The sequence below is a fragment of the Sarcophilus harrisii genome, chromosome 2 (genome assembly GCF_902635505.1).
Source record: "Sarcophilus harrisii chromosome 2, mSarHar1.11, whole genome shotgun sequence".
Classification (NCBI taxonomy): Eukaryota; Metazoa; Chordata; class Mammalia; order Dasyuromorphia; family Dasyuridae; genus Sarcophilus; species Sarcophilus harrisii.
In genome coordinates, this window is record NC_045427.1 from 416,790,927 (window position 1) to 416,804,880 (window position 13,954).

Consider the following 13,954-nt stretch of genomic DNA (forward strand, 5'->3'; position numbering starts at 1 on the left):
AATTTTTTTCTCTCCAGTTTGTATTTTTTTTAAAATAATATTTTATTTTTCCAAATACATGCAAAGATAAATTTTCAATGTTCACTCTTGCAGAACCTTGTGTTCCCAATTTTCTCCCCTCTCTTTCCTCTCTCCCCAAGAAAGCAAACAATATGATATGGGTTTAATTTATATCACTTAGTAATTGTAGTAAAGGTAAATCATTTAAATGAGTTTCCTTGCACTTCAATTTCTTCTTTTGTAAAATAGGGCTAATACCACTTGAACTATCTACCTTGATTGGTGGAAATGAGAGAAGCACTTTGTAAACTTTAAAAGACTGACAGAAATGTTAAATTATACTTTGAAAGATTTAAGAACTCTGATCAAAGCAACCAACCACAACTACATTATTATAAACCACTCATCTCTAAACAGAGAAGGGGTGGAGTCAGAGGCATATTTTTTTTATAAAGGCTTTGTTTTCCTTTTTTTTTTTTTTAAATGAAGATGGGGAAAGGGGAAGGATGCAATAAGCAAATTAAGCACTTCTAGTGTCCCAAGCTCTGTGCTATGCATTTTAGAAATCTTATTTCATTTGATCCTCAAACCAATCCTGTGAGGTGGGTACTACTAATTATTAATTATTCCCATTTTACAGTTGATGAAGCTGAGACAAAGATTTGTCCAGGGAAAGTCAATTTTAAATTCAGGTTTTTCCTGAATCCAGGCCTAGTGCTCCACCCATTATAACATCTAGCTTTTCATCTGGGTAGAAACAAAAGGAGTAAGATTTTTGTTAATTGAAAAAAATAAAATCTAATTTTTTAAAATGTTCACTTATGTAAAATGAGCAAGGTCCTTGTGGCAAAACAGACAAGTAAAATTTGTCAACCAACAGTCACAAAATTATAATAACTAAAAAAATCCTCATTATTCAGTGACAAAATATCAGTAGATTATAAACATTGGTTTAAAATATCAAGCTGACATTGAATAGGGATAAATTAAGTTATATGCTTGGATGAAAAAATGAACTATACAAGTACAGGAAGGGAGAAGTTAGATAAGATAATATATTACATAAGAGTTTTAGTGAAGTACAAATTCAAAATTAATGTTAGTTATCAAATAGAAGCTACAAAAGCTGAAGCAATCAGACTATGTTAATAAAAATCTTTATGCTTTTTGTTTAGATTCCTTTGCGATGTGTGTAGCTTATGCACCCTTTCTAAAAATATTGTTTGGAGATGCATAAAATAAAATATATGCTATTACAAAGGAAACCAATTACACTGATAAGAAGCATATGAAAATATTTTTTGAAACAAGTTTATGGATTCCTGTTAAGAATTCCTCATCCAGGGGCAGCTAGGTGGTACAGTGGATACAGCATCAGCCCTGAAGTCAGGAAGACCTAAGTTCAAATCTGACCTCAGACACTTAACACTTCCTAGTTGTGTGATCCTGGGCAAGTCACTTAACCCCAAATGCCTCAGCAAAAATAAATAAATAAATAAATGCCTAGTCCAGACCAAGGGAGAGCATAGTGCCAATGTCTTCTGCTATAGTCTGTCTATATCTGGAGTATTTTGTTAAATTTTAGGCACTACACTTTATGAAACCATAGTATGTGTCTTCTGACTCTTTAAGGCTCCATAAACTAGAAGGCAGATACAATAACCTAAAAGAAATTCTACTGATAACCAATGTAAACTATTTCTGAACCTATTCTATGTCTAGTCATTACTATAGTGTAGCACACTTCAAAATCAGTTAGATTCAAGTTTAACCTCAAACCCCAATTCTTTTTTATTTTTCAGCTTTTTTAATAACTTTTTATTGACAGAACCCATGCCAGGGTAATTTTTTTACAACATTATCCCTTGCACTCACTTCTGTTCTGATTTTTCCCCTCCCTCCCTCCACCCCCTCCCCCAGATGGCAAGCAGTCCTATATATGTTAAATAGGTTACAGTATATCCTAGATACAATATATGTGTGCAGAACCAAACAGTTCTCTTGTTGCATAGGAAGAATTGGATTCAGAAGGTATAAATAACTCGGGAAGAAAAACAAAAATGCAAACAGTTTACATTCATTTCCCAGTGTTCTTTCTTTGGGTGTAGCTGCTTCTGTCCATCCTTGATCAATTGAAACTGAGTTAGATCTCTTTGTTGAAGAAATCCACTTCCATCAGAATACATCCTCATACGGTATCGTTGTTGAGGTATATAATGATCTCCTGGTTCTGCTTATTTCACTTAGCATCAGTTCATGTAAGTCTCACCAAGCCTCTCTGTATTCATCCTGCTGGTCATTTCTCACAGAACAATAATATTCCCTAACACTCACATACCACAATTTACTCAACCATTCTCCAATTGATGGGCATCCATTCATTTTCCAGCTTCTGGCCACTACAAACAGGGCTGCCACAAACATTTTGGCACATACAGGTCCCTTTCTCTTCTTTAGTATCTCTTTGGGGTATAAGCCCAGTAGAAACACTGCTGGATCAAAGGGTATGCACAGTTAGATAACTTTTTGAGCATAGCTCCAAATTGCTCTCCAGAATGGCTGGATGTGTTCACAACTCCACCAACAATCAGTGTCCCTATTTTCCCACATCCCCTCCAACATTCTGTATTATCTTTCCCTATCATTCTAGCCAATCTGACAGATGTGTAGTGGTATCTCAGAGTTGTCTTAATTTGCATTTCTGATTAATAATGATTTGGAGCATATTTTCATATGACTAGAAATAGTCAAACCCCAATTCTTAAAATGATTATGCAGATGTTAGTTTCTCTTAACCTCTGTCTCTTCCTCTGTTAAAATAAATGTAATAGCTTACAATTTCTACCTCATAAAATTAATGTGAACAAAGTATTTGGTAAAGAAATAGAAATAGTTACCATAGTACAATAGTACAATTAATTATCTTTTCCTAGTGGAGAAATTAGCAATATTGTAGCATCCAAACTAATTAGCTGAAAGCCTCCTGCTTTCCAAATGACAACATACGTGTAATTTTTCTTTTGGTTGCACTCTTTGCTCTATCCGACTGCTGCATTGTCCTTGTCCTCAGCAATCCATTCTCTTCCCCAGGTTCCTGTTGCAAGCAAAAAATAGAATTAGTTTAAAAACAAAACAAGCTCTCCCTTGCTTTCTCTGGGACTCAACTTCTGTAATAAAGAGTAACAGGTCCCTGACCTGAAAAGAAAAAGTCATTTTTGGAAAATGGTGATTTCAAACTTTAAGAATAACAAAAATCCTTTCATTCTAACAGCACTGTACTATCAGTGATGTTTCAAGGAGCCATGATCTCATCATTATATCAGGGTAAGCACTCCTTCCTTTAGTAAAGCCAGCAACCCATCCATTCCCTCTTTTCATCCTATGTTTCATATTCATTGAATTTTAGATATTCTCAGATTTACCCAAGACTGAAGGCATTTCAGTGATATATGTTCATTATCATTATTTCAAAGATACTAGTGCAATATTTAGGTGGTCAATCTGTTCTCTCTCACTTCACTTAAGCACAGTGATTTTATGTCAGGTACAGTACTAAGGTTAGGAGATACAATAAGAGGCAAAAGGTAGTCCCTGCTCCCAAGGAGCTCACAATCTAATGTGGAGGACAACATGCAAATATATACAAAGCAAGCTATGTACAGAATAAATAGGAAATAATTAACAGGCGTGTACTCGATTTAAGCTGGGTTGAGCTGGAACTTGCATTCCAGGTACGGAAGGATAGCTAGAGAAAATGCCCAGAATATAGAAATGGACTATATTGTAAGAGAAATGACCAGGAAGACAGTGGCACACTGGATTAAAGAATATGTGTTGGGGAGTAAAGTGTAAGAAGAGTGAAAGGCAGCAGGAAAATAGATTATGAAAGACTTTTAAGTGCTAAGTAGATTATTTTGTATTTGATACAATAGGGAACCACTGAGTTGGGGGAGGCAAGCACAGATGATCAGGCCTACGTTTAGGGAAATCACTTTAGTAACTGAAGGGGGAATGGACTAGAGTGGGAGAGAGACTTGAGTTAGGCAGATCCCACCAGCAAGTTACTGAAAATAATCCAGGTGTGAGATGGCAAGGGTCTCCAAGATTTCTGATGACTTGCTATATGACTAGCCTGCCTTATTTTCCTAGTCATACATATCCTTTATGAAGTCTTTTAAACCATTTCCCAAGCAATACATTTTTACATGATCACAAGCTGCTGTTGCCAAAGTCCACCCTAACACTAATTCTCCCAGTGATGAAATATAAATATAAATCATGGAACACTATCATCTCAGAAGAATCGCAACTGTATGTAACCCAAAGTACAACAGAAAGACATATATGCAATAGCTTTTATTCAGAGAAACAGAGACTGAACCTCCAAATGAAGAAAACTGCCTATCCAGCAGTCTCCATAACTTAGAATTCCCTAAAGCACTGAGAAGATAACTAACTTGCCCTGGATTACAAAATCAGTATATGTCAGAAGTTCAAATCTCACAGGTTTGATACCAGCTCTTTATATACTATATCATGTTAAAAATCTTAATTATATAAAAATATTATTAACAATAGCTATCAATACAAAAGGAAAAAAATTAAATCCCAATTCATCAAAAAGTACACACATAAAACCTTTTGCAGACAGAATCTGCTTAAGTACAAGAATTTAGGAGCAGCTAGATGGCATAGTGGATCTAGAGCACCTGCCCTGAAGTCAATCTCAGGCACATTATACTTCCTAACTATCATTTTAACCCCAAGCACCTTCACAAAAGAAAAAAAAATTTGCTTAGGTTTTGTTTGATTTTTTTAAAAAATAGTTGTAAAGCTAAATTTTTATTGGGGAGAGAGAATTACTTTTAAACAAAATTTCCTCCATATCATCCTCCTCTGAAGCTTCATCATATTGTGGCAATGACTCTGGGTGCTCAAAGTCTCTACCAGTGAAAACATAAGCTGAAAAAGGTTTTACATACAATACTGGCCATGGGCCATGTCTCTGTGATCCATGAAGAAGCCAAAGTACTTCAAAAAGATTCTTACCAAAAGTGGACCTATAGAGTGCAAGCTTTAATGATTTGCTTTAGTAAAAGTTCTTAATATGAGGCCCATGAACTTGAATGGGATGTTATGCATATTATCTTAATTTTTACTAAAAGAATATAATTGAAATTTGACATTTTCTTCTATTGTGACTTAAAAAATATTATTCTGAAAAAGGATTATTTAATAAATTTCATTTAATTAATCTAATTTAATAAAATTAGACCTGAAAAAGGATCTAACAGGCTTTTCATCAGATGACCTAAAGACTTCATTACACAAAAAAGGTAAAAAACTCCTGAACTTAAAAATTTCAATCTACAATAAACAGTCATGAAATTCCAATTTTTTTGAAGGATTAAAGAACTTGCTTATTAGAACACACTTTCTGTTAGGTTTTTTTCTAGTTTGTTTTTTTAAACTTTCACTAGGTTTTTATTTTTTAGTCAGGATCTCCTTGCTCTTAGACAGATTGTCAATTAGCTAGTGAAATAGCCCCTGGTTGCACAGGTTATCCCTTATAATATCAGTTCACACTTCCCTCAAATCTGGAGAGCTAAATTTGTACTCAAAGATGATTGAATTTTTAAAAATGACAGGAAAAAAAATTATGGTTATGGAGACAAAAGAAAGGTGTCCATTCCTTCACTGTTACTCCAACTTCAGGATTCATAAGCCCTTAAAGATAGTTATTTATCATGTAATTCCCATTCAAGGGCATGTATGCCTTTTAGAATATAATTTCTTTTCCCTCAGCTTTTCTTTCACAACTTTTTGTTATGTTTATTGCCCCAAGCATAACAAAGCTAATTGTTATACCCTAATCCCAGTGACTCTTGATAGCAAATAATTTTTAACAAATTTGCAAATTATTATGTAAAAAACTTACTTACTTGACTGGTTGCCTACTCACTCATATTCTAGTCACTTCAAAGCATACATAATGCAAAGCCTGGAGAAACAGTTAAGAAACTCAGTAACATGCAGAATAAGGCCAAGTTAAGTCCACTCCACTATTTTCCACAACTATGAAGAAAAGTGACAGTGACAGAAGGAGACAGAATGAGGCAATTTTCATAACAAGATGACCAAAACCACATTCTAAAGCACACACTAAGAGTCTAGAGAAGCATAGAAAACCAATTTATCTGGTATGCAGGCCTAAATATCCCCATACTAAGATGGTTTTTGTTTTGTTTTGTTTTTCTTGGGAGAGGGGAAGGGAAGGAAACCTTTTTAAATCTTAGTGATAGTTGTATTTGGTTTGAAATTTCTAATACATACAGAATCCAACCAAGAAAATTTAATATTACAATACTAATTATAGGCAAATATAACAGAATGGAAAGCAGAACAAGACTTGAAAATTAAGACCTGTCTTTAAGTCCTGGCTCCAACATTTATTGTATGATCTTAGGCAGATCACTTCTCTTTTGAGACAATTTATTTGCAAAATGAAGGAATAATACTTATATTTCCTCATGGAAATGCTGAAATGGAAATAATAAGTCATAATGTAATACATAAATATAACAGTCTTTCACACAGACAAATTATCTTAGTTAAGTCTTCTTGTATAACCTTTTAAAATAAATTTTTTTTTAATAAAACTTTTAAAAAAGCTAAAGGTTGACTGATATTTATGGAATGCTATGGGGTGGAAGAATAAGAAGAATTAATTAGGGGACACAGAATTTCATGAGAGGAAAAAAATTAAAGTACAAAAGTTTAAATGAGCTAAAGAAATATATGAATAATATTCTCAAAACACATTTTTAATGACTCTTCCAATATTTTATAATTCCTAAGTATTCTCTAACGTATGCAGTATATAATTGAAATAAAGTATTCCTTGCATCTCCCTCACAGAAATAAGGATATGATTTTACTTTGTACAGCTTCAATCTTTAGAATTATCAAGTGATTCTAAACTCCCATTTAGCCAAGTTTTACTATTACTTAATAGAAAACAGGAAAAGAACACTGCATGCTGTCCCCAATTTATGAACAGGGCTTGTTCTAAAAGTTATTCCAAAAGTTATTTTGCTAAAGGAAGTTTACTATTTCACTCATAATTTTCAAATCACTTGTTCCTTTGCTCTTAGTTTATCTGAACATTTGTGTTTCTTGATAAATACTAAGAATATAAAAATACTTTAAATTAATTTACTAGGTGGATGATCAGAAGGCAGAAAAGTACTTTCCCACAGAGATAATATAAATTCCTACGCAAGATCACAAAAGGCTATTTAACTCAGAATATACCTAAAACATTCTTGCTTCAATATTTCAAATTATGATTTCACTAGTCTGGGAACTTTCTCCAATAATCATTCCTTAGTGGATGATAACTACATTCCTATGGTCAAAAAGATTCATTTAGAGGCCAATCCTGTAGTGATGAGAACTGAAGAATAATGCTAGATAAATAATCTATAACCTATCATATATTAACAATGTTCCTACTAGAAAATGAATTGAGGGAGGGAAAAAATTCAGGTCAGATAGTATAATGGATTATATTGGTTTTAAATGCAAGTTGAAACGTAATAATCTTCTTTAAACAGTAATAGCAGGAGAAGGATATTCAATAAAGTTATGAGTTTGAAGACATTCTGAGTTTTTCAGCTGAGCAAAGTTCCCCTGACTTATGGTTGCCCATCACGGTCAATCAGCAAAGCACCAGAAAGAGGATGAAGTTACTTGTGGTCACTTTGTATTTGACTGGCATGGTAACATCAAGAGCATGAGCCTTTAATCCTTTAAACCATTTTAAGGAAAAACTAGACTAACTTTTATGAAAAGTTGAGAATAAGGTGTTTAAGAGATTGCTCCCACTTCAATCTTCAACTGAAAAAACAAATGGGGGGCAAGGAAAAAACAGAAAAAGTTTTTAACCAATTAAACAATAACAAATTCTGAAAATTAAAGAAGAGAAAATTAAAAACCACAACATCATTGAATTAATCATTTAAACTAGGAGCCAATTTAAAAAAAACAACAACCATTGAGATCATTTTAAAAAAGAAAAAAAACATAATAGCCAATATCAAAAGTAAAAAGCAGAATTTATAACAAATGAAGAGGAAATAATGGAAATTATCAGCAATACTTTTGCTCAATTACATACCCCCAATGTGAATTAAATGGATAAAAATTTATAAAAATGTAAATGACCTAGATTAACAGAACTAATTAACAGAATTAATAGGAATTTAAAATAATACAATCCCAGGGAAAAAAAAAGAAATTAAATAAACAAGAAAGGAACTCCTGAAAGAAAAAACCCAAGAACCAGATAGACTGAAATGTAAATTCCATTAAATATTCAAAGCACAATTATTTTCAATATTATATAAATTATTTTCAAGACTTGGGGGAAGAAGAGGAAATCCTATTAAATTTACTCTTCTGATACAGGAAAGGACTTGATATCTAAACTAGAGAGAGAAAACAGAAAAAGAAAATTTTACACCAATATCTAATGAATAGTGATACAAAATGAAAAAAGTTATATATTCACTACAGAAAAAGATTATATATTATGAGTAGGTCATATTTCTCAAAGAGGAAAATCAACAAGAAATACTACAAGGCAAACAATACACTTACAGATTGGCCATGAATCATTTTAGTGACACAATTAATGGAAAATTCTTAAGAGAAGATTCTGGGCTACAGGTTATCTGAAAAGAAAACTGCAAGTGTAACACTGATGAAATCTAACTTTGTGGAGATTCCCAAACCAATGTACTACTGTACAGGAAACAGCTATGTTACTCCTGTTAAAGATCAGGGTGACTACAGCTAGTGCTGCATTTTTAGTGCTACAGAGACATTGCTTCCTTAAGCAATTCTTCAAATAGTCAAACAAGTATCCCTGAAGTGGCAGAAACTAGTAGACTGAAACTGAACATAGAACAACTGTTTAAGTAGGAGCTTTCTTCCATTTTAGTTATCACCATGTACTGACTGAAAATCTGTCTCTATACCATTGAAGATGAATACGAATACAAGTACAAGGCACGTTCTCTGCTATCAATAACTCAGATTTTGCTACTGTTCCTTCATGAAAGGCCTTTAAAAAAACTGGGGTTACTACTGGAGGATCTATCTTTGGAGGCAATGATGCTAGCTAATTAGCTATGACAGCTTCCAGTTCTATGGCTCAAGGATTTATTATGATCTCGACTACAACATCCAGAAAATCTTAATCATGCAGTTCCAATAGTGAGGTATGGCTTTGACATAGGAGAAAAACAAAAAAGATACTAGATTGTCCAAAAATCATTATTTGACAAAAACTACTCTGAAAAATGTAAGCCAATCTTGCATAAATCAGTATTCTTATAAGATATACCACAATAAATTGAAAATGGATATATATGCCCTAAATCTCTAAAATACCATAATGTAAGCTAACTGAAAAGAAAGAAGATACTTTTAACAATTCTAGATAGGTTAAGAATTCTTGACCAAGGAACGGTTAGGAACAAAGGACACAAAATGGGCAATTTTCATTACATAAAATTGAAATGGTTTTGCACAAACAGGATCAATGCAATTAAAAAGGAAAGTTAACTGAGAAAACACCTGTAGCAAATTTCTATAATCAGGATATGAGATTTAATATATTTTGAGAATTGTTAAAAATATATATGAAAATAAGAGTCATTCTTGTATATATAAATGATCAAAAGATAGGAATGAGCAGTAAACCATTGATGACTACATATATATAAAAATTTAAAGTATTCTGAGGTTCTACCCAATACTGATTGGCAAAAATGATTTTTAAAAAGGAAATAGTATATGTTGAGGGAAATATACAGGCATAACATTGCACTACTAACTTAGCTGAAAATTAGTCCAGGCATTCTGGCAACCAATCTGATAATATATCCTCAAACATACCACTGTTTGACCCATTTAATACCATTTATTTATTTCTAGGCATGTATCCAAAGAGGAAAAAAAAAAAGGAAAGGAAAAGCACACAAACATTTACAGCAGCACTCTATGTAGGGAGAAAAAAAAATGGGGGAAAATCATCAACTATGGAAATGGCTTAAATAATTAATATATATGACTATGATGGGATATTTTTAAAATAAGTTTTTACTAGTGGATTTTTTATATTATCATAGTTTCCTTCTACAGCAAATAACATTCCATATAAAAATAGTATTAAAAAAAGGGGGGGGGAGGGAGAATCAGTCTGATCAGTAAATTGGAAAAAAATCTGAAAACACGTGCAATGTGTAATACTTATGAGCCTCCTACATGTAAAAAAGATATGGGACAGGAGTTATAATTAAACTTTCACCTAATAATTTTACAATACTGATTCACAATTTGTAGATATCCTTTCTATTTATATTGCAGGCATCATGTATATTGTTTTCTTGGGTCTACTTTACTCTGCATCAATTCATAGATTTTTTTGCATATTCCTATGTATTCACTGCAAACTATTTCCTATAACACAGTCTTACTCTATAACGTTCATATACTACGATTCATTTAGCCATTATCAATGAATAAAAATCTATTTTGTTTCCAATTCCTTGCTATCACAAAAAGTGCTACTATAAATATTTTGGTATATCTGGGGACCTTATCTTCTTATTAATGGCTTCCTTGAATATAAGGTCCAAAATGAAATCTCTAGGTCAAAAGGTATGGACATTTAATTCACAATTCCAACATCAATGTACAATTATCAATTATTCCTACTTTTGTTATATTTAATGATTTGCATTTCTCTTATTAATGATTTGGAGGATTTTTTTTTTATAATACTTTGACCACTTGCCCACTGGGGAATAACTTTGGTCTTCAATTTGTTAATGATTGTTTGTATGTTTTGGATACCAATGAGCAGAACTGGAACAATTTATACAACTACAACTTTGACAAGTAACAAACAATTATGAAGAAAAAATACGATTGATTCAATGACCAGTCACAATTACAGATGATTCATATTGTCTACATCTCTTTTCTAGTAGACATGCAGTATGCCAAAAGTACAAAAAGAATCATTCTCAAATATGCCCATAAGTTTTGCTTGAAAATATTAATTTTTAAAAAAGGCTTTTTTGGAGGGAAGGGGGTTGAAAGGAAAACTATACAGGATGGTTTGAGTAGCTAGCAATAATACCCCCCAAAAAAAATGAATTAAAGAAAAGACTATCAATAAAACATCTTTTGGTGCAGTGGATAGAGTTCTAGGCCTAAAGGCAGGAAGATTTTGTCTTTTTGACTTAAAATCTGGTCTCAGACATTTACTAGCTGTGTGATTCTGGTTAAGTCACTTGATTTTGTCTCAGTTCCTCATCTGTAAAAAATGATCTGGAGAAGGAAATCGAATCACTCCAATATCTTTGCCAAGAAAACCTCAAAATGGGGTCACAGAGTCAGACATGATTGAAAAGAACAAAAATTTGTAAAAGAAAATGATTAAGAGAATATATATTTTCTTTGCTGAGGCAATTGGGGTTAAGTGACTTGCCCAGGGTCACACAGTTAGGAAGTGTTAAGTATCTGAGACCAGATTTGAACTCAGGTCCTCCTGACTATCCACTGTGCCACCTAGCTGCCCAGGAATATACATTAAATCAATAGTTTGTGTCAATAATCTAAAACTTGGATAACAAGTATAAATGAGAGAAGGAGAAAGTATACTAATGTGAAAAGATCATTTTTAATTTTCAGCAAAACAATGGCAACTAAACTGCAGTACATCTTTTTAAAAGATGTAGACAAAAGCTTAAAAAAAAATAAACAAAGGGAAAAAAACCCCAAAACTGCAAGGATTCAATAAATGATTTTGTAAAAGACTGAAGAAATACTATGGCAGCCTGAGACTGTTTTTCAATGTCTTAGGAAAGCAAAGGCTTTTATCCACCAGGAATACTTCAAAGTGACAGCTGAGGATCTTAAAATAGAGGATGTGAAAATTGAAATAGACAGAGATAGATAAATCCAATTCATCAACTAGCCACATGAACTGTTTTCACATAGAATCTAACTGGTTAGTGACCCATGTGGGCAAATTTCTTCTGGCAGTATGACAGATACTCCTACCAAAATTTTCACAAGGGTAATTCTACAACAGAATAGACTTTTCAGAAAGATTCACGTATATAGGTATATTTTATATAATACGGTGAAAATAGTCCTAGATATAAATTCAAAGGCACTCAGTTCAAACATAAGCTCTGCAATTTACTATCTGTGTAACCTTGTGCAAACAACATCACCACTCCAAATATCAGTTTCCCCATCTGTAAAGTAATAATGTTAAAATAGATGATCTTTTAAAGTACTAATCACTTCTAAATCTATGTTCCAACATTTTAAATTAAGACACTTAGAAATGAAGGGACAAAGAAAAGCACGAAAACAAGTCTGATCACCTAGAGGTGTGCAGTTATCCAGGCTCTTAGTTCTAGGCTATCTCCAGTGTCTGCAGGGAGATGGTGATGAGATAATTTGGTCTATCTAGCATATGCCAGGTCCTATCTCTCCCCCAGGATACCATTCTGATTAAGCAACCATTTTTAAATGGAATTGTCTTTCTTTATATGCTATTAACAGTTGTTCTTTTCAGCAGTGATAATGAGTTATGTTCATACTTTCACCTTCTCCTTGTTGGTCCCCTGGAAACTAGCGGCACACATCTTTAGAATTTAGTGTTCAAATAATCCCTCTTTCCACAGATAGGAAGATAAACTCTAAGAGTCCCAAAAATAATATCTTCTCAGACCATCAACTAGTTACCAGCTTAGTCCCCATAATCATCAATCAGAAGATCAACTCCTGGAGATGAAACCTATCAACTACCTCTGCAAGTCTTAAGTAGTCCCTGCCTCATCAGAAGCTACAACTCTTTAAGATCCAGAAAAGAAAGCTATTACCACCAAAGTACTTGATACTATCAAATGATTAAACAGGCTTTATCAATGGAAAAGCACTTAGAAGATGCATTACCACTCTATTAAGTGATACAAGAGTGAAGAAAGAAGCAAAATATACACAATGATTATAAGGAAGACATTACTAAAAGGAAATGAAACAATTAAATACAATAAACAACTAACAACTGGATCGAACAACTCTGACCCATATACTAATAATAAAGAGCTCCTAAAGAAATGAAGAACTTAAATAGCTGGAGGAATTGTTCAGTTCTAATAGCTAGGCCATACCAATATAATAAAAATTATAATACTACCAGAATTAACTTACCTTTTAAATGCTATACCAAATAATCAAAGGAATACATCAGAGAATTTGAGAAAATAACAATAAAATTCATTTGGAAAAACAAAAGATCTAGACTATTAAAGGAAATAATGAAAAGAAGTAGGGACAAAGAGGAGGAGAGAAGGAATAGTACTTCCAGACTTCAAACTATATTTATTAAGCAGCAGTCATCAAAACCATCTGATGTTAATTAAAAATGTGGAGAAAGTTCAATGAAACAGACTAGACAAGGGATAATTGGAAACAATAAAATTCAATAACTAAAGGATTGATAAACTAGAAAACTTAAATTATTAAAAAAAAAACCTCCTTATTTGCTTTAAAAAAAACTGTTAGAAAATCTAAAAAGTAATTTGGAAGAAACTAGGCTTAGGCCACTACTTTACACTATACATTTAAAATAGACCTTAATACTGAACATCATTTTATCAAAAAATTAGAAATGAAGCGGGGCTTACATCTCTCATAGTTATGGATAAGATATATTCTTAACCAAATGAGAGATAGACTATTATGAAAGATAAAATAAGTAACTTTAATTACATGAAACTGAAAAGCTTCTGCAAGACAAAATTAATTCATCTGGAATAAATTTTATGGAAGTGATCTACTGGGGAATTTTTTTTAATCAAAT

At 32.6% G+C, this 13,954-nt stretch overlaps 1 protein-coding gene across 2 annotated transcripts in view; it reads right to left on the bottom strand.

Annotated features, from left to right (window-relative positions):
• The window catches only part of UIMC1 (ubiquitin interaction motif containing 1), a 123,450-nt gene that overhangs the window by 82,047 nt on the left and 27,449 nt on the right, over window positions 1-13,954 (bottom strand). For both annotated transcript variants that reach the window (XM_012552973.3, XM_023506547.2), the window contains exon 3: window positions 3,007-3,094. In XM_012552973.3, coding sequence (XP_012408427.1) covers window positions 3,007-3,094 — 88 coding nt within the window. The remainder of the gene's footprint in view (window positions 1-3,006; window positions 3,095-13,954) is intronic.